The 26,169-nt window shown below is 34.3% G+C and overlaps 2 protein-coding genes across 4 annotated transcripts in view; one reads left to right on the top strand and one right to left on the bottom strand.

Annotated features, from left to right (window-relative positions):
• Nucleotides 1–12,756, top strand: part of LOC120633005 (high affinity cAMP-specific and IBMX-insensitive 3',5'-cyclic phosphodiesterase 8) — a 260,512-nt gene extending 247,756 nt beyond the window's left edge. The window contains exons 8-16 of one of the 3 annotated variants that reach the window (XM_039903026.1): nt 413–596; nt 2,101–2,277; nt 6,211–6,303; nt 7,084–7,335; nt 8,143–8,359; nt 9,809–9,990; nt 10,388–10,521; nt 11,024–11,178; nt 12,033–12,756. In XM_039903026.1, the coding sequence (XP_039758960.1) occupies nt 413–596; nt 2,101–2,277; nt 6,211–6,303; nt 7,084–7,335; nt 8,143–8,359; nt 9,809–9,990; nt 10,388–10,521; nt 11,024–11,178; nt 12,033–12,202 (1,564 nt within the window). In that variant the 3' untranslated portion in view covers nt 12,203–12,756. The remainder of the gene's footprint in view (nt 1–412; nt 597–2,100; nt 2,278–6,210; nt 6,304–7,083; nt 7,336–8,142; nt 8,360–9,808; nt 9,991–10,387; nt 10,522–11,023; nt 11,179–12,032) is intronic. The other 2 variants (XM_039903027.1, XM_039903028.1) reach the window with 2 other exon arrangements.
• Nucleotides 12,757–22,758: 10,002 nt separating this feature from the next.
• LOC120633495 (ceramide transfer protein) overlaps nt 22,759–26,169 on the bottom strand; it is a 51,949-nt gene continuing 48,538 nt past the window's right edge. Inside the window, exon 12 of the mRNA XM_039903708.1 lies at nt 22,759–26,131. Coding sequence (XP_039759642.1) covers nt 26,004–26,131 — 128 coding nt within the window. The 3' untranslated portion in view covers nt 22,759–26,003. The remainder of the gene's footprint in view (nt 26,132–26,169) is intronic.

The following is a 26,169-nucleotide window of genomic DNA, read 5'->3' as shown; positions in this document are numbered from 1 at the left end:
ACATCATTTTTTTTTTTAATTTAAGTCTCATAATATATTAAATCATTTATTTCTCTCCGTATTCATTCTCTTCTATTCTCTTTTCGAGCGGGTGAAGATCATTATCTACACACATGTACACCCAACAATAGAATATCATCATAGTAAATAAAAGCTGTATTTGACAGTTTGACAGTTCAAAAATAGGAGTGCTCCGATTGTCACCAAACTTTATAGAATTACTCGCCAGGTGAATCCGGAGATTCCCTGAAAGTTTCATAGAAATCGGTCCAGCCGTTTCGGAGCCTATACGGAACATACCCACACACTTTCTCTTTTATATATATAGATAGATGGTTTACCCGTTGCCATCCGGAGGGGCACCTGCTTGGTCCGTCAATTAATACAATTAAAAAATTGGATTTCCTTACAGGAACACCTCACATGTGGTATTCGTGTGCGAGCCAACTAATTCGGTTGAGAGCGAGCGAGCGCGAGGCTCTCTGCATTCGATACGGCGAGGCTCGCTCGACGTTCGCTCGGTTGCCTCGGACGGTCTACGCAGAACATCGTTGGCTAAACTACAGGGACTACCGTTGGAAGCGCCTATCACCAAGGTACCTAGTTGTAACACTGGGAAATAAAATTATGATTTTTATCTCAATACCTGCCATTATTACAATAATGGATAAAGTGCTCAGGCCGCGATTGCTAGAGAGTCGCATTGCATTTTTAAATGAATTTTAAATTTATAAAATTTATAATTTCTCTAAGTATAGGTAAAAATAATAATAATAACTACTAGTTGTAGAAAAGAAGTGTTAATAACTGAGACTAAAGGCTGAACGTGTCCCCTTCGTAGCACGAACTTTAATATTGATAATATGCTCACTGCGGTTTGGCAGAAAAAGATCTTGACAAAAACTCGCATCCTTTCTGGAGACCTAACAGTCGGTATACTATGCAGCCTACGAACGGATAAGTGTGAAATACTAAGTAAGAAGCAAAACGTCCTAAAACCCAGTAAAGCCATCTGCATCCCATATTAGGCGCTAAAGGATTGCGGTCCCATGCACTTTGACGTCCGACACGCTCGGACAACATAAATTGACTTACTACAAACGTACATAAATTAGTGAGATCTGCATATCGTCTCAGCAAAGGCCAGAAATCAAATGTCGGGATGGTTATATGCTCTCATAAAATGATTCTGAAAGTGATATTAGATCTACCTTTACCTAAGTTTAATAGCCTAAAAGCCCAGGACGGCCAGACCTTCGTTATTTAATAAAAGCTGAAAGTTCTTCTGTGTGTGTGTCCTTTATACAGGTAAGAACGACCAGGGAGTATAGATAGTTTGGGTTGTGCTTACTTGGACAGGTAACAGGTAGTAAAGGTGTATAAAATAGTACCTTAAATTTGTTAAAATATAAAGCTAAATTTTTTTATATGTTATTAGGGATAACTTTAGAAATATCGTCATTATAAACAATGTATTAAAACACATTTAATTAATACTGGTTACTTCACGATTGAAGAGTTTCTTAACGACAAGGCTGCTTCAAGTTCTAGAGATTGTAAAATGTAACTGTAAAATGATGTTTTAAAAGAGCGATCTGCTGAGTTTCTTGCCGGCTCTTCTCGCTACAATCTGCCTTCCGAACCGTGGTAGAGTCACTTCAGACAGACTGACTTGACGTATCAAAAGTGCTTATAAACTAGGACTACTTAAAATAAATGCATTTTGAATTTTATATTGAATTTTACAGCGGTGGTATTAAGTGGTATCGGCGCCTCCTACACATTCTACTTCTACGATGAGCATCAGTCGCTAGCATCGTCTCCGAAGCCTCTGTTGATATAAGCTATTGCCAAATTGCATGGAGCAGCGATGAGCGCTGTTGTCTTAAGTTGGAGTTGCTGGGTTCGATTCTAGGGCAATTTGAGAATTTATAATTTCTCTATTTTCTCTGGTCTTCCGACGAAGACATGCCACCCGAGTGTCGCGTAGACACTGATTAGCGGTATGAGCTCGCATCAACACTAGAACGAAACACACAATGAAGAAAAGCATAAGTCTAGATTAAGATCTTTAATAAGTTTTTTATATTTATTTCTTAGGTGATATCGCTCTTATCAACGGCGACAGAGGGTGCACCCCCATCGACTGTGGCGTGCATAGAGCGCGCTGTCGACATGCTGCGCACTTCGGAACTCTACTCGCCTCAGATGCGAGAGGACCCTAAGATGAGAGCCGAGGATCCTATTGCGACTGACCTTATTGGAGCTCTGTTATCGGTGAGTTATTCAGTGCAAAAAAAAAGTTTATTTCTCTTAAAAAAGTTTACATGAACTACGTACCAAAACGCTGGCTGGTTTCAAAGTAATTTTTCCCGCACACGAGTCTTGTTCAAAAACGGTATTCGTATATTTCAAACCCAGCGCCTGCGAATACATGGAGCCCTAGGCGAATAACGAAAAGCGCGTCCTTAAAAAAAAAAAAATCGCTCGCAGATCGCCATCGCCATACGTATATCTATGCTCCGGAGCCATCATTGCTCTGAAACAAGCTTAAAACTCTTTCAGCTACATGTTATACTTTTATATCTATTATCATTGATAATCTGTAATGAATTTGTGACGTACAATTTTGACAACTCTTAATTTTTACGTCAGTAAGTCTTGAAAAGTGTGTCATGATTATGTAGTTAGTAATAGATAATAATAGTTCTAGGAATGCTAACAAAAAGGACGGTTATTCTAATATTTCTCAAAACTAAATTTAGCGAATTTGTGCAAGAGGACTTAAAAAGTCTTAGAATTGTAATGGTTTTGGCATTTTGATTGTTATTAATTTGCATGATGGAACTATTATATATTTGATAACGATTATGTAAACTGCAGTCGATATTGGAATTTAAAAGATGGATGTGCGTAAACTACCGTCCAAAGACCAGACCATATAGATTTTTTTGATAACTTAGCAGCGCTTATCTTGGCTTTAAACACTCTAACGTGTGCCTAAATATAGCGTTTAATAAAAAAAATCGAGACAAGCATATGATACCTTATATTAATACTGAAATTTTAGTAAATAAGTACCAAGTAGATGCCAGATACCACATTAGTTTAATTATTTATTAATACTAACAAAAATAGTAGTAGTACAGTTGCAATGTACTAGAAAAACTAACAAGTTAATCATTATTATTTATTTGTCCATGATCCTCTTCAACCTGGGAAAGCGGGAGCAACTGAACGCAAACCTTATTTATATGGTAGGAGGTTTGAAATTAAAGCAAACATCTACTGTGAACGTCCCTATAGTACTTTCTCTCTGATTGCCTTGTTTGGTCACACCTTCAGACGAAGATTCGCGCTGCAAGCTTATGTTTGCTATTAAAAAAGGATTCATTTTGATACTTGGTTTAAACAATTGGCAATAGCTTGGTTGAACACTTAGACATAACAAACTGATTGGAACCGAATAAAATAAAATATTATATCTTTGACTACATTTTAGTCCAAAAAACAAAATGGAAAAAATAATGCCAGTTTACCATTGAGATGTTATTCACTCGCAATTTGCAATACCAAAAACACTTTGGCATTCTTCTTTTAATAAGATTGTAAGGATTATTTCCACATGCGAATGCGTGCCGCGGTATCATTATTTTCATCGATATGATGTCAAATAAAGTTTCGATAGCATCGCCGTGCTATCTTCGCAACTCGCCGCGAAGTCGTTTGTCGCCAGATCAATACAAAGTTTAACGCATAGTACTAAACGGGTCGCAGGCCCCGTTAACCGCACGGCTGAAAACTAAGTATTTTTCAGCATTGAAAACGACACTCCGATGAGTTCAGCCAGATGATTCGACCGCATCGCACGCCATGGGTAATAATATCACCATCATCATTTGAGGCTGCGTAAGTCTACTACGGGACTGGGAGCTTTCCCAAAGAACGCTACCCCACTCGATCCTTACGCTTCCTCCATTTGCTTCCCGTCGCTCTCTTTATACCCATCGACGGTTCATCGTTATGTAGGCCATGTCACGCTAACTGAACTTTTACGCTTGCAAATACCCAATAATAAATGTACTACCGACTAAAGTTGTCGAAAAACAAGTTATTGCTATACTCTCTGTGATCCACTGGGCAGCAAGTAACAACCAACCAGTGTGTCTCTAAAGCTTGATTTGTTCGGACGCGTCACCTAAACATCGAAACATCGAAATCGATTTGTCCGAACTTGGCTTCCGACACCCTGTCGTGTTTTTAATTAAAAACCGTTTAGACTTTGATTTTACTACAATGCTTTTCTCCTGACGTTATTCGCATTTTCAGCGCGAATTATTTACTGCATTTGATCCGTGCGGTTCTCATAGTGATATGCAATCAACTGTACACATCTTTATCATCGAACAGAATTGGCATGCGATCCGCACTCCGTTATCAAGACGCACGAAATTCTCGACCGTGTGAAATACCACTCATTCCTTGGAGAGTTTCTGCTCGGCTGCATTTTCGGAACATTATTAAATTTTAGTCCAAGAGATGGTAAACGATTTATGAATCGTAGTTTTAAGAATTTGGGGGGTTTAAATACTTGGAAGGCTTTTAGGTTCACTTTTCCATTCAGCCTTAGGATAACATAGTGGTAAACACAGGTTAGATATTGCAATAGTCCAACTGGTGTAATTGGAATATTTGATGTAATTTTTGGCAATTAATGTTGTTATATTAATATTATATTGTTAAAGGTTTATAAAATTAAATACAACATTTTTCATGAAAACATAAAAAGCAAGGTATATAATTATAACGTACCTACCATTATCTTTAAAGACCAGGTTTTTCAAAACAACTACAATAGTTGAAAACCCAAATACAATAACATGTGTAGTTAATTACATCATCGCTAAGACTAAGTTGATATAAAAATATTATACGTAATGTTATTAAGATAAATTCACCACGATGGGAGTAAAAACGATTAAAAGATTAAATTAGCCTAATTGATAACTTCAGGATATTAATTATTACCTCGTATTGTAATTGTTTGTGTTCGTTTCCGCATAAATCGCTTACCAGCTCTTAGGTTATTATAAAATTTCTTCGACGGCATAATGAACAAAGTACGCAGCGAAACTTGTAACTCCTGCTATCCAAAGATCGCACTTTAAATCTTCACGTTAAAATCTCTGATTTTATTTTAACTTAAGGGTTAATTTAACTCCGTGCCAACTTTGAGCAGAATGGCGTTTTAAATACGAATCCAATCTTCAAAGTTTGATTAAGTTAATATACCTACCTACGTGTCTTCAGTTTAGTTTCTTATTATTTTGAGAGTACCTTGAAGCTGAGGGTGGCGTTCTGTATAAAAGTTGACTTGTAATATTTAATATTAAGACCCTAGATGGCCCTAGACCCAGGCAGTCTGTGTGACCTGTGCAACTCGCATGGAACGTTTTTTATTCATTTCGGTTCGTTTACGTGTTTAAGTCCCTCGACATGTGCGCTGGCAGTTGGCACGCAATGGCTGCATTTAATACAATAGTAAAAAGATAGTTTCTGGGCAAAGATACCACAACTTAAGTATTATTGCTTTTCATCTGGCGAGATTATCATCAAATGCAAGGCTATCCCGTATTTAAATCAGAGGTAGACTTGATGTTTCAAAAGTTATTAAAATAAATTATTTTTGAATTAGACTTCTAACAGACCATAAATTCGCGATGCATTGCGCTTCCTGCGACGTCTTTGGCGATTTAGTTGTTGTTTTCATGTTTAGCAAAATAGGTAGATACAAATTAGGAAAAATGTGGAAACAATCCTACATCACAAATTAAAAATTTCAAAATTCTAAATCCGCTAAAATCAAAATGACTTCTACTGCTCATCTCTCTAATTTTCCTTATAAGTTGCAACTTTACACTTTCCTATGATCTTTAACACTAAGCTTTTATACTAAACAGTAGCGACATAAACATTATACATAGCATTTTATTTCAATAGAATTATTATTATTTACATACACTAGTAAAGTTATTTACCGTAGAAGTTAGGTGTTCTGTTTATTTACTAATAATGTAGTGTTCATATAGATCGTAAATAAAACCCACTTTTATTTGTAGCCAACATAAATTTATTTGTAAAACTCAAACAAGTTTTAATGGGTCTCATACTTAACGTTTCTTCAATCTAAACTGTAATTTCCTTCTTCAGCAAGGTGCTCCAAATGTGCTCTCATCAAGAAGGAGCAGTAATGACTCTACAGTTGTCAGATCTCAGGCGAATAGAACCAATATGAAACATAAGGTAAGTCATCGTTTTCGACATTAAACTAATTACATAAATTCCCTACTTTTACGAAAATGCATTTAAACATTGCCAAATATTCGTAGATACCTACCAACCTACGGTATTAAACTAAATACCTAATAATAATTTAATAAAATACAAATAGAACCGAAGAAGACAGATAGGTAACTTAGTCATTACCGATCTAAAAATAAAACAACAGTTACTTTTAAACAATTCATTAAAAACGAATACTAGGTAATTCATTTTAAAAATGAATTGAGAGAATTACTAACGTTCTTTACCGTATCAACATCTTCACGCTTTTAAATTTCTTTAAATATTGGATTTATTTCGCGGAATTCCATGATATATTATGAAAATTAAAATTAATCTAATTTTAATTATAATCATTTTCAATATCTCACTAATGGTTCATCTCATTGGTGTGAGGGATTTAGAGCTGGCATCTTCAAAGCTGCTTTAGCCAAGGTGTTTTAATAATTTTTTCATAATATCGACGTCGGCTTATCGTGATCACAGAGTCAAGGGAATGTATTTAACGTTATACATTTTAATTTCCTAAATGCGGGCTGATCCTGAAGATTTCTTAAGAGAAATCCCAACACTTTATAAATTTTGGTCTGACCCAAAAATCGACCGGTGACCGCGTCATCTTTAGATGAGCACGCTAACAACCAAACAAACAAGGTCAATAATAGGTATGTGAATGAGGATCGTTTCTAAGTATGTGAAATATTTATATTCTTCTGATCAAAAACAATTTGCTTATTACAGACCACAGGTCAACTCCGGGAAATTTTAGACACTGCCCTTAATTGGGACTTTGAGATCTTCCGTCTAGAGGACTTGACTCGTGGCAGACCGCTAACTCACTTGGGGCTCACACTGATGGGAGGGAGGTTTGATGTGTGCTCAACTTTAGAGTGCGATGAAAGGACTCTACTACATTGGCTGACTGTTATAGAGACCAATTACCATGCTGTTAATACGTACCACAATTCTACACACGCTGCTGATGTCCTTCAGGTAATATTTTGTATAGATATAACATTTTAAGGTATGACGCGACCCACAATCACGGAATGATGATTGATCATCATTCCGTGATTGTGTCACGGAATGATGATCAATTGATCAATTGATCATTTCTAATTATGAATAGATTTATTTGAAATACATTTTTGACGACAACCAATACCACGAACGATTTAATTAGAAAGCCCATTCAAGGAATTGAATAATTTATAAGCCATCATTACCGATGAACATCCGAACCAACCGTCCGATCTCGCAATGTATGCACATTACGTACATTTGACCTATAATTGGGTCACTAGTCTGACTAGCTACTAGGAAGTAATTGGTTAGAAACTGTATTTAATAATGCGATATCTTCTGATATTTTTTACGATGAACAATACATAATATTAAGTAATTAAAAAGCCATTTTGAACAACTCACATTAGGTGCAACCTAATTTATAATATTTATATAATCTAAGTTCATAAATTATATTTAGATAAATTAACTACTTTGACATAATTAACATAAATAATATTGTTTGTAATGTGCATCTGTAACCGACTTAGTGTACGTTTTGGTAAGCTGTAAGGATATAAATAAATAAATAAATAAATAATGATTCTCTGAATGGGTTTCTTAGACCAGGATATGCATAAAGAAGGAAGATGGCATAAAATTGAAAAATCCTTCCCCTTTATGAGTTATACGAAAATTTTAGGGTAGGCAGTGATATTGCGCAAATATGAAGTGCATGCCACTGCCCATGGATGCATTTTAGATTAAAATGATACTTTTTAAACTTGTTTTTAGGCCGTAGCATTTTTCATAGAGAAAGACCAACTCAAAATGATACTAGAGCCGTTGGAAGCTGCTGCCGCTTTGATAGCCGCAGCAGCGCATGACATCGACCACCCTGGCACCTCATCGGCTTTCCTGTGCAACTCGCGGCACTCTCTAGCGATCTTGTATAATGACGTCTGCGTACTGGAATCGCATCATGCTGCTCTCACCTTCAAACTCACTCTCAGTAAGTAAATTCAATATTGTTACAAAGGACCTCGTTACTAGAAATTAAAAGTTCATAATCGCGCGTGACAAGGTAACGTGTATATGTAGTGTTTGTGAATATATAATACTAGCTGTTCATCTGCGTTTGATTTTGTTCTTTGATGTGGCATTCAATTTAGTTGTAGTTCTAAAAAAATTTAAAGTATCCAGTATCGCTAAGCCTTAAATGAGGGGTTTGCTGCTGTCTGCTGAGGAGTTCTGTCCTCTATCTCCAACCACATTCATCAGATCTACACAAAGTTTGGGCAAAATTAAACACATATTACTACCTCTATAGTACAAAAATAATTATTTAAATCGGTTATAATTTGTCGGAGTTATGGTGTAAAATCGTCAAACACTTTCATCCCCTCTCCCAAAGAAACCAAGCTTAATGTCGGGATAAAAAGTATCCTATATTACTTCTAACACTTCCAAGAATATGTGTACAAAGTTTCATGAAGATCGGTTAAGTAGTTTTTGCATGAAAGCGTAACAAACAAACTTACATTGACATTTATAATATTAGTAGGGATAGGGATAGGGATATATTATATTATATCTATTTGTTTAATACACATCAATACTCATAATTATACACGTAACACACTGCGTCGAGACAATGCATTGCGTGTTATTACCTTACCTTACTGAGTAAGTTACTCTCGTGTAACTTAGTAGTACTCGAGTAGACGTGTCTGATAAAAGTGCGAATGTCGACCCTGTGCTACACTCTCCAATACAACATAGCAGACAATGCAATATAAAATAATAGTGGATCCCATGATGCTAAATGGGTATTTTCTCGAGCGGATTTTGCAGATTATATTACGATTTTCCTCCCCTTTCAACGCTGAGCGGAGCGTATCAAACATTTCAAAACTGCAAACCAAACCGGTCACATGGATTAACTCGAGCGCTTCCGTTATAGATACTATATATGCCCCACCTCTGATGACGGACGTGTAATCTGCCCGTTTGCATTGTGGGGCCGTAAGTACTAAAAATAACATAAAATAGTAAGAATTTAAAATGAAGGGAAAATCTATCGGGCGCGTATGATTTTTAGAGGGGATGTTAAGTGGACCCGAAACAAGATCCTATTTAAAAGACAGTGAGAATAGCTTTAAATCTGTCGAGGGACATTATTAATCCTATAGATAACAAAAAAACTACTTGCGGTCTTCCGGAAGAAGGCCATCAACTTCACTCCGCTCCGCTAGAGATCATCACTCAATTCCTAAGAACAATAAACGATATGTTCATGTTGCTCAATTCATACCAGTACTGTCAAGATTAAGTAAATATCTCGCTGTCAACGTCATAGTGAGAGCGCGGTATGGTTCCATTTCATAGATAATCAGGAAAACTAGTATCTTTATTTATTATTAGTTAAAATACTGTATATTCAATAGGATATATGTTACAGATGACGATCGCGTGAACATATTCAAGAATCTCGACCGTGATACTTACAAGTCCGTGCGGCACAACGTGATCGATATGATCCTCGCCACAGAGATGACTAAGCATTTCGAGCACCTCGCCAAGTTCGTCAATGTCTTCTACGCCAAGTCCAGCGGTAGTAGGGAGGATGACATGCAATCTGATGTAAGAAAACACAACACATTTCAAAGACCTTGAAGTTTTAGGGTCTTTGCATCATTCTAAGAATATGTTTTTCCCCCTTATAATATATTGTGTTGAGAAATCCATAAGCAATTAATTGCCAAGGCAATTGTGTATATAAATTCGAGGTAGTTTCGATACTTATCCAGACATATATAACTTTGGGTCATTTTGCAAATTGATATCTTAACTGAAAATATTGTTGAATTATGGTCGAAATATATTTCAAAATATCAAAATATCGTTGATAATTTTACGTCAATAATGAAGTATTCTTGGTAGAAATATTGTATTAAAATCGAAAAGCCTGGGTATAAAATAACTAACAAATGATGCTTCATCAGTCAATTATTCAATCGACATGTTTGCAATTCTTCAGGAGCCCTTATCATTAGACACAACAGCTCTGACATCGCCGGAAAACGTGTCTCTGGTGAAGAGGATGATGATCAAATGTGCAGACGTCTCTAATGCTTCCAGACCTCAAAAGTTCGCCTTTGAATGGGCAAGAAGGTAAGTTTTTTCTTCGTTAAGTACCTACTTTCATGTTCTTAGTTTTATCTACATCCCAGGGTCTTGTCGATATGAAGCAATTTCAAAATTTGCGTCATAAAATGCGTTACTAAAGTAAAGTTAACATTGTCGAAGATAATTTGGAGTTCGAGAAATATTATTTGGTTCGTCAAAAACAAAAATGGAAACTTAATTTAATTTATTCAAAAATACTAATACATTGAAAAATGGACAAACACTATTAAAACTATGGAATTCATCTAGACATAATATGAATGTAGAGATAGTTTTGGTTGTGGTATTCTTTCTTGAAAGGGTTATTTTTTTTATTCGAGTAGAATGTATTTTGCCGTATGAAAAACATGTCGAGTACATCAAAACCCTGTGAAATGTCAATATTTTTATCCAGCTAAGAAAAAATAGACTTGCTCGCATCTTCTAACTAGGGCTAGCGGTATTTATATCAGTACGTAGCTTTTGCTAATGATAACAATATTTTCAGGATCGCGGAGGAATACTTCTTGCAGACAGATGAAGAGAAGGCCAAAGATCTTCCGGTAGTGATGCCGATGTTTGACCGCGCCACTTGCTCAATCCCACGCTCACAGATCGGCTTCATTGACTATATAATAATCGACATGATGGAAGCTTGGGCGGGTAAGTGATCAAAATTTACAGACATTTAAAAATTTATTTCAACAATGGGAGATTCTCATCTGTCTTTTTAAATCGCTTCGACCTGACTCCACGGATACCAATATACAATTAAATTTAATTGTACATTGTACTCACACTCATGATTGGAATTAGAAACATCAAACTCACCAGTCCCTATATCAGATTGGACGTCAGATTTTTCTCGCGTATATTAACGGTTGCCCACCTGACTTACCTACGCTACGCCATATTACCTTCTGTAACGTCACCAGAACATTTAATAATACATAATTGTTATAATTTGCTTTAAAAATATCGTTATAAATTTTATAAGCTAAATATTTAATGTATTACCAAATAGATTAAAACTATCTATTTTGTGAACTAACTTACCGAAAACTAATAATATCGTAAAATATTAATTCGTTTTGTTGTCAACATTGTAGACGGTATGTGAGTCGAATAAAAGTAGAAGCACTGCATTCTAGAGGATCCATTTGTAGCGAGTGTTGGTTAGAGGAATGTCTGCTGGATTATCGTTTAAATGTATAATAAGTGAAAACGAGTATTATTCAAGTCCCATTCCCACGTTCTTCAACACGTTATTACAATATTGCTAGTATTTGGGTACTTAGTGTTAGATTGACTGAATGCCATCTCACACTAAGTATCCAAAGCCCCAGTTTAAGTTACTATTAGTATTATATATAGCTAGCTCAACTGTATCATCAAAAAGCTTAAAGTTTAAAAGATGTATGTGCAAGATTGTTCTTTACGAAGTTTCACGCTGTAAAACCTTTTTCTAAACTTACCTTGATTTACAATTGTGTTTAAACAGAATATTTTGTTTCCAGCATTCATTGAAATGCCAGAACTAGTGACCCACGCCCGAAACAACCACCAACGCTGGCGCGAACTAGATGAAGCTGGAGTAACCACCACAGCTGACGTAATACGAGCTCAACGACAAAACGCCATACAAGCTCCAGCAAACACAACCTCGGAACCCACTGCTGAAGAATAAAACAGCATTTGTTAAAAGCCAAAGAAGCATACATAAAAAAAGAAACAGATATTTTCCTTTGTGGTAAGAATTGCATCAAATGATTAATCGCTTTATTTATGCATAAGCTTTCAGAGAATGAAAAGAAATTAAAAGATATTACGAAATTTCTTGCTGTAAAAGAAGTTATTATGAACTTACATCAGAGTTTTTTCGTAGGAAACAAAAATTAACATCGCCTACTAAAGATCCACAGCTAGGCATGAATTTCTGGCAACTCCTATGTGCTGAATATATATGTGCGAATCTCTGGTACTCATATAATGTCATCAGTGAAGGGTCTTGAAACTCTTCGCCTTTCAGTTGGCGGTCGCCATTTCTTACACGTTTATCAGTCCTGTAAGCTATATTCCTTACTCGTTGCGACTTCAGCTTCGCAATCATTGTATTATGTCGAAGAAGAAATATTAATAATCTTTATGAAAGGAAACAAAATACATATTTCTTTATTACCAAATATTACTATAATCATCAATTAATGACAGTGTTTAATAGATTCATTGATGATTTGTATCGTAAAAGATAAACAAGCTGATTTTGTGTTTAAGTTTTTTTTTTTAATACGTTATTTCCAGTAATAGTTATCCCAAATTAAAAGGGACATTTCAATTTTATACTCTGCAACTAACTGTTCTGAAAAAAAAACTTAAGAGGGTAGATAGAAATGGCAAAATAAATATTCTTATTTAAAAAAATTGCCAAACTACGTAGTGATCGCGGACAAACTTAAGTGTCCGATGAACGCCATGTAAAAAATTGGATATAACGTTCAGGAAGCTTGCTTCCTAAAATACATTTGGACGTTAAAATTAAAAGTCTGAAACGGATCACCGGCATAAAGCCCCAACGGATGGGTCCGATAATACGCTTATTTTATACCTATTATATCCGTGTTGGTGTGGGTATTAAAATGTATTGTATTGTTACTATCTACAAATTAACAGTAGATAGTATTGAATCCAATGTTTATTAGTGTATTTATCAAATCAATTTTCATTGATATAATCTATAATATAGTCTTCTTACTAAATGTTATTATGTGTTTGAGATATATAAAGTGTATTACAGTTGCCATTTATACGGGTATTTAATTAAAATAGATGCGTTATATAAAAATCCGTGATAGAGTGCCATATATAGATAGTTTACAAAATTATGACCTGGTAAAGTTTGGTGCCGTACGAATATCGTCATTTACATTCAAATAAAAAAACTGATCAACTTGACTCTTGTCAAGTTGATCAGTTTTTTCATGTGAGACATTTGTCAAGTTAATCAGTTTTTACTAAACTAAATTGATAGTTTTTGATTATACTTCGATTGATACTTCTAGGTACTGTGGCAATAGATTGGCACTATTATGGCCTTTGTACAGCATATCGATTTAATACCAAGCTAAATTAAAGCCAAGAATGTCAGTTTTATGTTGTGACATACAGAACCGCTTTAAATATTTTGTGTGCCTGTAGTGGACAACGGGTGGACCTCTTGTTGCCTACGTATAATCACACGCTATAAGCAAAACTTTGTCACATGACATAAAGCTTACATTCCAATGCTTTGAGTGTATACATATGGTGTGCGAAGACTATCAATTCTTAATTTTCGTTGCTCACCATGATATTATCTCGGAATGGAGTTCACAAACTAAGTATCACTATCTATTCCACGTGAGTCCCAAAATCATGTAATTCACTCACAATGTTAGGAATCACTAAATACTAAACTATTTAATAACTATATTATCTGCGTTAGATGGATTTTATCGCCGTACTTTCCTTACAATTTTACGTCTTACAGCCAAATTTTACCATCAAAATGTTATTCAATCTTAGATAAATAATGCTTAACGGTCGTCCACTGTTAGAGCGACATTGTCGTCAAACACCCTGTAGCCAATACTGCAGGCTATCAGGCGGAAATTTTGGATTACTTATTACGAATAGTAAGTAGTTACTTATATGGCATTCCGCAGCGGTAAATCGGAAAAAAAATCGGTAAAGTTTGCTTAAGGCTTGTACAATATGTATTTGTGTATTTTATAGGCAAAATCCTTTGGCCTTTTGTTATTACCCGTAAAAGCCATAAAACTGATCCACTTGGTTTGCATACGCAATCCTAGGTTTGCCTTTTGGAATCAAAAGTTTCTCACTCAAATTCATAAGGTAGGTAACTCAACGTTTAAGTTTTAAATGTCTATGGAATATTAGTTTTCCTTATTTCGTGCCTAGATTTCTTACCAAAATATAATATATATATATATATACAAACGCGTTAGATCAACACTCTATAAAAATAAAATTGGTCCACATGTACACTTGAGCTTTGAGAAGAAAATTCCTATTTTTATATGTAAGTTTTATAGTACCTATACACCGAACCCTTCGGCCTCGTCATATCAAAATTTCCAAATTTTCGAGTCTCTTTTATCAACCTTTTCTAAACTTAAACAAACTTTTACACAACTGCGGGATTAGGCCGTAAGATTTTCATGATACAGTCGATGCTCGTGATACAGTCGCGAATCCTAGGTCCTGACTCCACAAGACATTGAAGTTTTAATTGAGAACCATACATTTTGACACATCTTTATGCAACCAATCAATCTTGTACAACTTTTGCTTGAAACTGACGATGTGTGAACTATGGTCAGTGTTACGAAATAAAGTGCATTGCTAATTTGGCACATCGAAAAGCCAAAAAGCAAATGTAAAAATAAGAGCCCTTTAACGTAACGGAATTTTCTTCTATATCGGAATCCACAAATAGGTAGTTGATTTTTAGCCAAGTCTAGTTAGTAGCCTACAGATAAACCCTCCTCTGTTTCTGGGCTTTGGACGGGCCATTTTGCAGTCAGAATGGCTGAAGACAAGCAAGGCATGTGCGGAATAAGTATGAAGATTAGCAACCAAAAAGTTCTGATTAGCAACTACAATACCCACTGCCACAAAAATAAAAACAAGTCGCGACTGTTGCGCGAGAATCGCTAGGTTAATAAATGTTACAGCATAAATAACCGCAGTGCCGTTTTCTTTTTTCTTTTCTCGGACGACTAGGTATACCTTTTTCACCTTTTATACATTTCAACAATTTAAATAAATGTTTATAAAAACATGTCTATACCTAAACTACGCGCAAATAGGCCAACTTCGTTATTTTAAAAAATGTAATTCTTACTAAGTGTAGAATACTTGTACTCTATTTCATTAAGAAATACTATTCAATGTAATACTAAAAATGAATGGAAACAAGTTCGACTCTCTTTTGGATCAATTTATTAATTGATCTTTTCGTAGTTGTTCTTGAGGGCATAGGTTATAACGCTCCGAGAGCGCGTGGGAAATGTTTATGAAGAGCTTGATAAGTTTTTCCTATAAACTTTCCTTTTCCTAGCATTTGGTAAAGACACTTTCCAACAGACCTTGATGTGTTATGAATATTCATACCTCCTAAAACAATAATGTCTTTAAGACTAAAAGTTGGTGTCATGTTTCACCAAGTTTACCAATCATGACTTTTTCATGCGCTCTCTTGAATCTACCTGTAGGACATAGTACCTTCTAAGAAATCTACCATAATAGTTGACCAATTTGCTAAACTATACGTGTATGTATATCTACGTGTCGCTTATTTCTGTGTAACTGTTGCTATAATTTATTACTATACCTACTTATTCGAATAAGTTTTAACGTATTTGTATTCTAATTTTAATATATTATTATAAAAGTAGAGATTTATTCGTCTATATGACGCTGGTATTCATAAAAATTTATACATAATAAGTAGCTAATAAAAACAGATGTATTGTGGTTATTATATAATATTACGCTTTCTTGTGCTCAATGTCAATACATAACGGTCTAAATTACCAGACATAATATGTAGGTATGAAATAATGTATGTATTCATGTATTCTGTATACCCAATGTTTACGTACAATAGTTTAATAGGTACTTTATGAAGTTGTTAAGAATGTGTGAATGTATTTACATTAAAAAAATAAGAAAACTCTCCACAACAACAACAACAACAAGCCACATAATTTTAACTTGTGTAATTAACACTTCCTCTGTAATAATTACACGATAAGTAGTATTTTTTAGCAGAAATTACCGATAGCAACAATCAATTCATTGGTCGTTATGTAATAAATGGAGCTTGACTTCTGTGTAGTTAGAAGTATACTTCTTTTCATTATGATAATTTTATGTAGAATTGCAATCATCTTCTACTTACATGAATGTGTAAAGATTAGAACCCCCATTTAGTTTTAGATCGTGTTGTTCAATCTCATATTATACATAAATTGATTATGTGTAACATTAATGTTACCAAAATGTAAGTTTCACGCCTACTAACAAAGTAGATAGACAGTGAAAAAGCTATAATATTGATTATGACTAAGATTATGTAAGTTTCTAATTTAAAAAAATTATTTCGGTCAGCTCAATTTATTTTTCATTGGCTTTTATCAGGTATTATTAGAACTCTCTTCTCAACTCATATTCGTAGTATCAATGCAGTTAAAACTCTGATCTTAAAATAACATACATAAGAAGGATGGAAAAAAAATATTAAGATACAAAACCGTCCCCGTTATAGAATATCAGGCGAAATCACCCGTATGAGTGGGTGTAGGTTCAAGTTATGAGCTCTATTCTCGCCACACAGCTTATCCTTGTTGGATATTTATAAAATTGTAGTAGTATTTTTAGTTCAGAGGAGACACAAGTTACAGTACATGTAATAAGCCTATTATTCATATTGATGGAGTTGTAGAATTATTCTTCATTAAACTAAATAACAGCTACGCTCAAACCACAGCGAACCGCGACGCACAGTATTTTCAATACAACTCTGTATTGAAAACTTTGTATTGAGTGGACTCTCGCTGTAGCTTGTATTTTATTTGCTAGTTATTTTGTCCCTAGAGTGCGTTGGCAATTTTAAGCTTAGTTATATTATATGAAATTCATATAATACAGAAACGATAAGTGGGGTCATAATTGATTTAAAACTTAAACAAGTCTTTGTCAAGCACCCGTCAAAAATAGTCTACGCTCTCTCGGAACAAAAAATAAGAATTAATCTAACATTTTTTTTAAAGTAATCCAGTGGGTTACGAAAGGACTATGTAATGCTTCCAATGTTCACTAAGTTAATTGATAATTTATTTTTTGTTGTTTGTACCATAGCTCTTAGTTGGAATTCGCTATCTGACGTTATCGGACCAGCGTGCGCCAACGAGTTCCATTTTATTAGAGTTCGTTGTACTGGTTTGTAACTTCACTTAATTAAAACGACCTTAACTAATAATGTTTTTTTTACATATATATAAGGTTTTTAAATTGTATATGAAGGGGGCTGGTCCCCATAAATGAATGTGGAGTTATAGTTAGCGTTGTTGTGAATTTTATATGCTAAATAATATGCGCTAAACCCAGGGCCGTATTTGGCTATAGGCTAGGCTAGATTTGTGGTGTTACGTCTGCAAGATTATTTTAAAATATTATACGGCAAATTCCTATCTTAAACCCTACATAAATTTCTGTGTTCTTTACTTTTAATATTTAAAATAAAATTACGATCTTTGATTTTTTTTTGTCTACAAATTGAAAAATTACAAGTTAGAAATGTAACTTGATATTTATATATATAAATACATATAGTTCTTTTGTGTAATGCTGACAAGCACCCCTAAATGGCAATATACATAAATGCGGCCCTGTTTAATTCAAATTAATCAATGTTATCTTAAAAAAATTATCCTAAATCTTTAGGATTGAAAATTCATCGCTATATATTTTAACTTTTATAACGTCATTTAATAAACTATTAATTTATTAATGTTAAACTTTTATAAATGTGTAAACATTTTAAATAATTATACTTAGTATATTAAAGCGATGAAATGTTTATAGGTAATAGTTGTGCTGTCGCTTCAGTTTCAGTACAGAACTTTAAGAAAAACTTACATATTCAATAGTTTGACCTAAATACTCAAAGTTAATTTGAATTCCATTAGGGCCTTATTAATAAACGTGGAATAACGTCGGAATAGGTATACTTGGCTGTTATTAATAAGACTCTAATTGTTTAGCAAACATTGTTCAAAGATATAATTTTTTTTTATCTTTATGTGCAAAAAAATGTAGTGACCGAAATACCAAAAACTGAATCCTAAGTGTCTGTCCTTAATGAATTTCCATATATGTGTCCAGTTATGATGAATGACATTGTTAGTGTTGTGTAAATAAATAAATACTTACATTTGTTTAGTATCATTTATAGTCAAATGTATACGGTAACCTTTTTTTCGTCGTACGACAGTAACCCACTGAATCTATAGTAAATATTTCGAGTATTAACACTGGGATACGACGGACGTCCGTACGTATGTACGGACCGGACGTACAGACGATTCATGCAGTAAAAAATAATTGAATTTATTTTATTAGCTTCCCAATTTCTAAACGCAGTTTCTTGGCGATATTTTCCTTCACCGATAAAGCAAGTGATATTTTAAAAATTACTTAAATTGAAAACATACGAACCCACATACAGGTGAAGCTCATACAAAATTCATTTATTTCGAGTACCTAGGCCTAATAAGCACTTTTGAAACGTCGAGTATGTCTGTTTGTAGTGACTACCACCGGTTCGGAAAGCAGATTCTACAGAGGAGAGCTAGCAAGAAACTCAGTAATTTGTTTTTTTTCAACATCTACATTTACGATCATTTTTCTACCTTGCGGGAGATAAGAGCGACCCAATCTACCTTGTCATTAACAAATTTATCAAATGTATAGTAACCTTGCTGTTAGATGTGTTTACACAATTTTTAAATGTATGCATTGGTAGGTCCAGAACAACCTTAGGAATCATGTTGTAAAAGTGTATAGTCAACCCCACAAAGGAGTTCAGCACCTTTCGCAGACGATATGATGATATAAAGCCACAAAGCTCCGAAAAGCAAGAGGTGAGTGCCGAGGATCGAACCGGCAGGGTGATTACGTATCTCGCGACAGGCGTAAATTTTGCAATAACTGCTGTCAAACGTCACTTTTCCATACAATAAACAAACAAGTGACGTTTGACAGCAGTGATTGCAAGATTTACGTCTGTCGCAAGCCTGTCGCGAGATACGTAATCACCCTGCCGGTCATCCGGTGATAGCCACCGCAGCAGATGTGTTGTACACGAAACTCTAAAAGTAAATTACCAGATGATAGTAGTGCTGTCCTTTTCACAATTCTTTCCGTAGAAAAGAATATTTTTTATAGCTAAAAGAAAAGGAGCAATTTAAGATTTTAATGTAAAGTAATTTTTTAAACAACCATAATAAGCAACAATATCAGGTTCTACGAAGTTACTAGCAAATTTAGCAAAGTCAACTTGGCATAACTTTATATAATCATAAAGCTAAAGAGAATTACAAGTCACATAACTTAATGCTCCCTTAATTTAGGTAGTTAAGTTTATATTTATTATGATAATAAAGTAAAAAAATATTTTACAGTATTGTCTACCTTAATATTATAACAGGTAAGTAAGGTAAGTTATTAATAAAAAGTCGCAGTTATCCATCATAAAACATTTTATTATAAACAATAATTAAAAAACATATATAGACAGGCTGCCTCAGAACAGAAGCCAGTTGACGAGACCTTGCAAACAAAAAACAATTCAACAAACCGTTATTCGCCACGCTACGCCTCGCTCCCTAATCAGGAGATCGGTTCAACGTTAAAGTACCTTTGGTTTGTAAAATATAGCACGTGTCCTGTGGGGAAATGATTTTGACTAAGAACACTAAAAGTGTAAGTGACATTCGCCATTTTGAATTTGTGTTCACATCTCCTCTTAGTTCTAAGTACTTTCTGTAAGACATAATTATATTACAAAACTTTAGACAGCAGTATATATCCGAATAATAGTTTAAAAAGTTATTTCATTGTCCGATAAGTTGTAGTCACGGTCGCCTTTTTCCGTAACTTTTTCTCCTATCGCTCAGAAACAATTTATTCGTTTACCAGAAAGAAAAATAATGCTAATTAGAAATCAGCCAGTCGTTGCCGCTTGCAAGCAATCTTCCTATTTTATAAAACGGTAAACGTGCATCCGTTATTGTTATCAAAATACCTATAAATTAAAAACAGTAGTGTCAAAAAAAACTATAACTCAGCAATTTCAGCATAGGCGGACGGATCTTTTGCAACATTGTTTATTCTCTAGTAAACGGTGCTTCTGAGCAAAAAAGGATACAGATTCTGGGATATGAGTGGCACAGCCTAGGTCTCGACAAAAGAATCATGTTCCGAGTCAGGCATTATAACATACAAATCCAACATTGCTTTATAAATGCAATCTAAATACCCATTTCGCTCTTATATATTTGAGACAAATGATAAATAAACAACATCATTAGCAAAGCCTAACTTAGCATAAACAAACTAAAAAATAATTCTATAATGAAACAAATTGTTTCTTTAATATAGGAATAGTGTGTGATGAGCTTTATAAGAGCCTGATAACATTTATAACATACCAGCTAACCCGACGCCACGTGACACGAGTTGGGTTAAATCAATATTTAAATACATATTAGTATCACAGATTTAAAACACGGAGAAATTCTCCGCCGTAAGCCGTAATTGCATAGTACTGTAATGTGCCCATAATGATTTGCAAAAGTACTAGTGTAGTAAAGTAATCAGTTTTCTACACAAGTGATGAAAAATTTAAAACGTTTAATGCACTAATTCGATATTTCTTTTTTAAAAGTACAATACTGCAGTGCTAGTACAGCTACGGTAAATGCGCATTGCCTAAAAGATCGTAATCTTTTCACTCACTTTTTTACTCTTGATTTAAAGATACTAATATTAGGTAAGGTATATTAGGTAGTGGGGATAATGTAAACCGGTGAATCTAGATAGAATTTCGAATTCAAATTATATTCATTAGCAAACAAAATTATAATATATAAATTTAGTCAATAATTGAATTTACATTAGTGGGAGAAAGTCGATTGGAATCATCAAACAGACTAAAATCGCGTATGCGGGGCGACGTATCCGGTGTGTTATAAATGTTCCGGGATCTAAAGTTTTTAGCGTTTCCGTAATGTATTTAAAGCATTGAACTGACATTTTTTACGTCAGTCGATGAGCTGTGCTAAAGAAAATGCGACTTTTTGGTATTTCGATATACTCAGTTATGGAATTGTCTCGCATCTACAAAAATAAAATAAATATACTACGACAATACGCTGCCAACTGCGCCAATCTGCCGACTAAGAAAAGGAGCTCCCCGTTTTTTTAAGTAGCTGAAAGTCATCGTACGTCGATAAAGCTCATTTTGCAGATGCAAGCCAAATCTGAAACTCAGTTTTAACGAAATATCAAAAAGTCACCTTCTTCATTAGCATTTCACCGCTGATTTTTATATACATTAAAACTTGTTGAAATATAATATGACTACTCTCTTACTTTAAAATTGTGTTTTTTTCATATCAAAAACAAATATTAAGGCCCACTGCAAACGTAGATTATTGCCGACACGGGAAACCATGGTTGCAGTGTTATAACATCAAGGAACAATTAACGGCAGTTGTAGAGTAGTTTTCGAGCATCAGAATACTGTTACGTCAAAGTAAAATGAACTTAAGCGACATTTATTAATAAAGTTCAAATTAGTGCACAAGGGAGGTGTACTAATATAATATAGTGATTTATTCCACTGCGATACGACGATGTAGAAATATGCAGTCTAAGACGGTAGTGGGCTAACCCGTCATGATAACCCTACCCCTAATCGGTTTCCATACGACATCGTAATGGAATCCACGGAAACGGAAAGTTTTTCTTGGTAGGATCTTTTTTGGTATGATGGTCACGGCGAAAGCCTCCCACCAAACCAGACGAGAGAAAACTCAGAAATTATAAATTCCAAATTTCCGCTGCCCGATCGAACCTAAGTAGGTATTACGTGTTATATATTTAGCAAGCCAATCTAACCCACCATACAAAACCTCAGCGTAAAACGGAACTTATCCACCTTGCTCTAATGCACCAATTCGAGCACACTAATTATTTATGGCTAAAAATATGTATAAAAAATTAGTAGCATAGAATTTGCGACTCTATTACAAGTATCTGTGGTCCTTTTTACTTTGACGTTTCAGTTTTCCAATATATAAAAGCGACTCTACTCGAAGACTCTACTGTGTCACGTGTCATTAACAAAAATATCTAAGTTTGCAAAGCGCCTAAAAGTCCTACAATAAATATTGGAATGAATGTCGACATTTTGGTTTTCCAGAGAAAATTTATTGAATCGTTTAGTAATAAGTTCGTCCCTGTGTTATTGAATAAATGTTAGTGTCAATTTAACCTGTATTTTTAAAATCGGAAATTGAACTAATAAATAAAGCAAAAATGAAAAAAATAAGCACAGAGCACAATATACGAGATAATTATTTAGTAATTAATTATATTTAATGAACAAATCTTTATGGTTACTTTATATTATATAATACTCCCAAGAATTTTGTAAACAATTTTAATTGGACAATAAAAGGTACAACATCAAAAACTTTAAAATTCAACCATTACGATGTCTCTCCTTTTATACATTATGTTACATAAACTATATCTTCTGTACAGGCCACGATTTAATCTTTAATACATAAATATTTATTTATAACAATTAGCCTTGTTACTTGTATTCTCTACAGTACACACATTTATGACTCGCGTATATAACACGTTGGTATTAACTGTTTGCAGGCCTAAGATTTTCTACCTACGTTTACTTATTCGAACGTTAACTTTCACGTGATCTTAAAGTAAACGTAAGTAGAAAATTTCACATTGGGCACCATGGAATCGATGACGTCGCTTCACAATAAAATGGCTTCCATATTTGAGACATTATTATAAATGCTAGATTTATATAAATCCTTTTCAAAGTTGAAGTGTGTGTTGAAATATTTCAGCATGACGAACTTTGATTCCGTTACAACCTCGGACCTATCCTTAGAATAAGTAACCTTAGTACGAGATTTGTACGCCCTTATTTAGACTTTCAATACTCGGTAACATCTGACCAAAATATAATTTATTTGCATCGCCTTAAAGTTGTTCATACATCCTTATACAACAAGCGCTCTTGGCAAACTAATTATAAGATTACAGAATTTGCGACATTAATGGAAGTGGAGTATCGTATGAATTATACAAAAACATCGCAGCATATTAAAAGATAGGGTCGCTATTAGTTTTTAAACGTTCAGTCGAAATAGTTTCTCATATATGTATATTATTCGGAATTGATAAAACTATGGTTATATTTTTTAAACTTGTAATTTAAATTTTTTACTGATCCTGGAAAAATACCGGCGAAAGCCGGAACATACAAATGTCTTAATTATTTTATTAAAATTATTATCATGCTGAAATAATAAATCGACACGTACTAAAGTGATTATAAATCGATGATTATTTATTTTTTTATGATAAATTGTAATGAAATATAACCGCAGAAGCACTGTTCAATTCGACATATTATACATATTTCACACATACGCTGGCGCGTAGGGAGTTTCAAAACTCATAGCAACACTAATATTCTTATCTTACGCCGAATATATTCCCGACACGAAGGACTCCAGGGGGTAAGCAGGGGTAACGGGAAAGGGGAATGAGGGGAGAAGGGGTGTGACAGTTTTCATAACTTTTATCAAATTACGAGGTGAAAACCTTAACACCTGCTGTGTTTACGTTAAGTCACCTGTAATGTAAATTTGCTAAGATAGGCGTTTTATTTAACGTTACTTTTATATAATAACTGAAATACATTATGTTACTTGAAATTATAATTGCTTATCTTAATACAGATACTGTTATAGATGGTGCCCTAAAAACCCCTTTCCAAATGACCTTATACTGTTATAAATAAATAAACGTAGGTACAGATAATATAACAATTATATTTTTATCATACATTCAGACCTTATATTATAGGTGTGTAAATAATGGATTTCTGTACAGGAAGAAATCATTTACACTAATTACATAAATATATATCATACATTCTACAGTTTATATGACAAGTTAATTACAGGTCACGATTTTCAGTTTTCTTTTATCAAGTACACTTATGCACCAGAATTCAGGCGTACATTTCATTTACCGTTTGCCTCTTTGTTATACTTAATTCCAATCCAGTGATTTAACTTATTTGTTCACTGAATTCAGTAGTTAGAACCCCGGATCAAAAATGAGTGTGGATAGAACCTTCCGGGCGCCAAATTTACATTTCAATACTTTGTTTTTTTTTTTGCGGAAGTGTGTCTGGTTTCACTTGGAACTCTTTTACAAGGAAGTTATATCCAACTATTGATTTTTCGTTTGATTTTCGAATTTAGGATGACAGGGGAATTCCGGTTGCTATAGAAAAAGTTGCCATATAATTGCAACTTATACCATTTCTACTGTTTCACTTTTGTAATTTTTTTTTAATAATTGATCTCGAATGATTAAGGGAAAGGGGTGCTATTGAGTTTAGTTAAAAAGCGTAGATCCGGGGTTAATTATACTACTGCAATCAAACTACACATTACTCCAGTTCAAGCTATATTGGTTAGCTGGACAAGAAAATGTAAACTCGACAAGATATTAAACAATGGCTGACGTACATTCAGGCGGTTCACTAAGTATAGTGACAGAGGTGACCTTGGACGTTTCGATCAAGGTCATAAGAATAGCCATTGTTATAGTGCTATCTCTTACGCACAATATTCGTATGTCTATATTGCTAAATAAATCATCATTATATTAATCTATTCTTTAACTGCGTGGGTTATGCTGACGGCGGAGTAATATTCCTAGCTATCTTTCAACCACCTAACTGTCAAAAGCCTCTACCGATAAGAACCTAATGGCTTTCGCTCACCAACCATACGATCTTTCGCCAGGGTTGTTTTGAAAATCTGGAAACCAATTCATCAAGGGCGTATGCCATATTAACTAAATAATAGTTAAAAATAATACTGTTTTAAGCGATGGTAGCAAGCTTCCTGTCCCTCTTTGACAGAGTTTTATTAACACGAAACATAATTTTCATTAATAAATTTTTCTTTATTTCGGTCATAACAGTTACGTAGCGTTCCACCTTAAAGTACGCCAGCTTTGAAAAAATTAAACCGAACTTTGACACGACTATCACGATCTTTAAACGAACTTCAATGTTTATATTTTATTTGTTTCGCTTTTAAATCGTAATAAAATAACAAACAAGTAAAAATTATATGCGATCATTGGAGGAATTAGATAAAAGAAGGTATAGTTATAAAATATAGTAGTTTTTAACGTTGTCTAGCCATAGACAACGATACGACCATTTGACATTTCTATCCACAGAATATATCGATTCCCAGTACTCGTTACGATATCGACAACCATTATATTATACTCAATCGTAACTTCGTGTTCTTCGAGCCGGGCTTAAAAGCGGGTTTTTCTGAGTGCTTCCGTAGCTAAAACAATTATATGAAGATGGAGTGTCAACAAACAATCGATACTTTTGAAATCATAACGGTATCGAGTATCGATAATGTGATGTGATAACTGTATCGAGTACCGCTACTTTTCAATATAACAAATACCGTTAATAAAAAAAAAACCCTTATCAAAAAACAAGTTGAATGTTAAAAGTAGAAAAAATATTTAAGGCATTATTTGTGATGCTCAGGTAGTTGCTACATAACTAGTGGCTTGCCGCGGCACTGCTCGACCACGTAGTTGGTGAATCTTTTGAGGAACTTCGGGTACTCCCTTTTGTAAACTGCACGAAGAACTCCAGCGGGGGCCCAGCCTCCCGGATTCACTGCGAATAAAAAAGTACTTCAGTTCATCACAATCATT

This window comes from Pararge aegeria, chromosome 21 (genome assembly GCF_905163445.1).
Source record: "Pararge aegeria chromosome 21, ilParAegt1.1, whole genome shotgun sequence".
NCBI lineage: Eukaryota > Metazoa > Arthropoda > Insecta > Lepidoptera > Nymphalidae > Pararge > Pararge aegeria.
The sequence above is the reverse complement of the archived record's forward strand: the minus strand, read 5'-3'. Positions and strand labels throughout refer to the sequence as shown.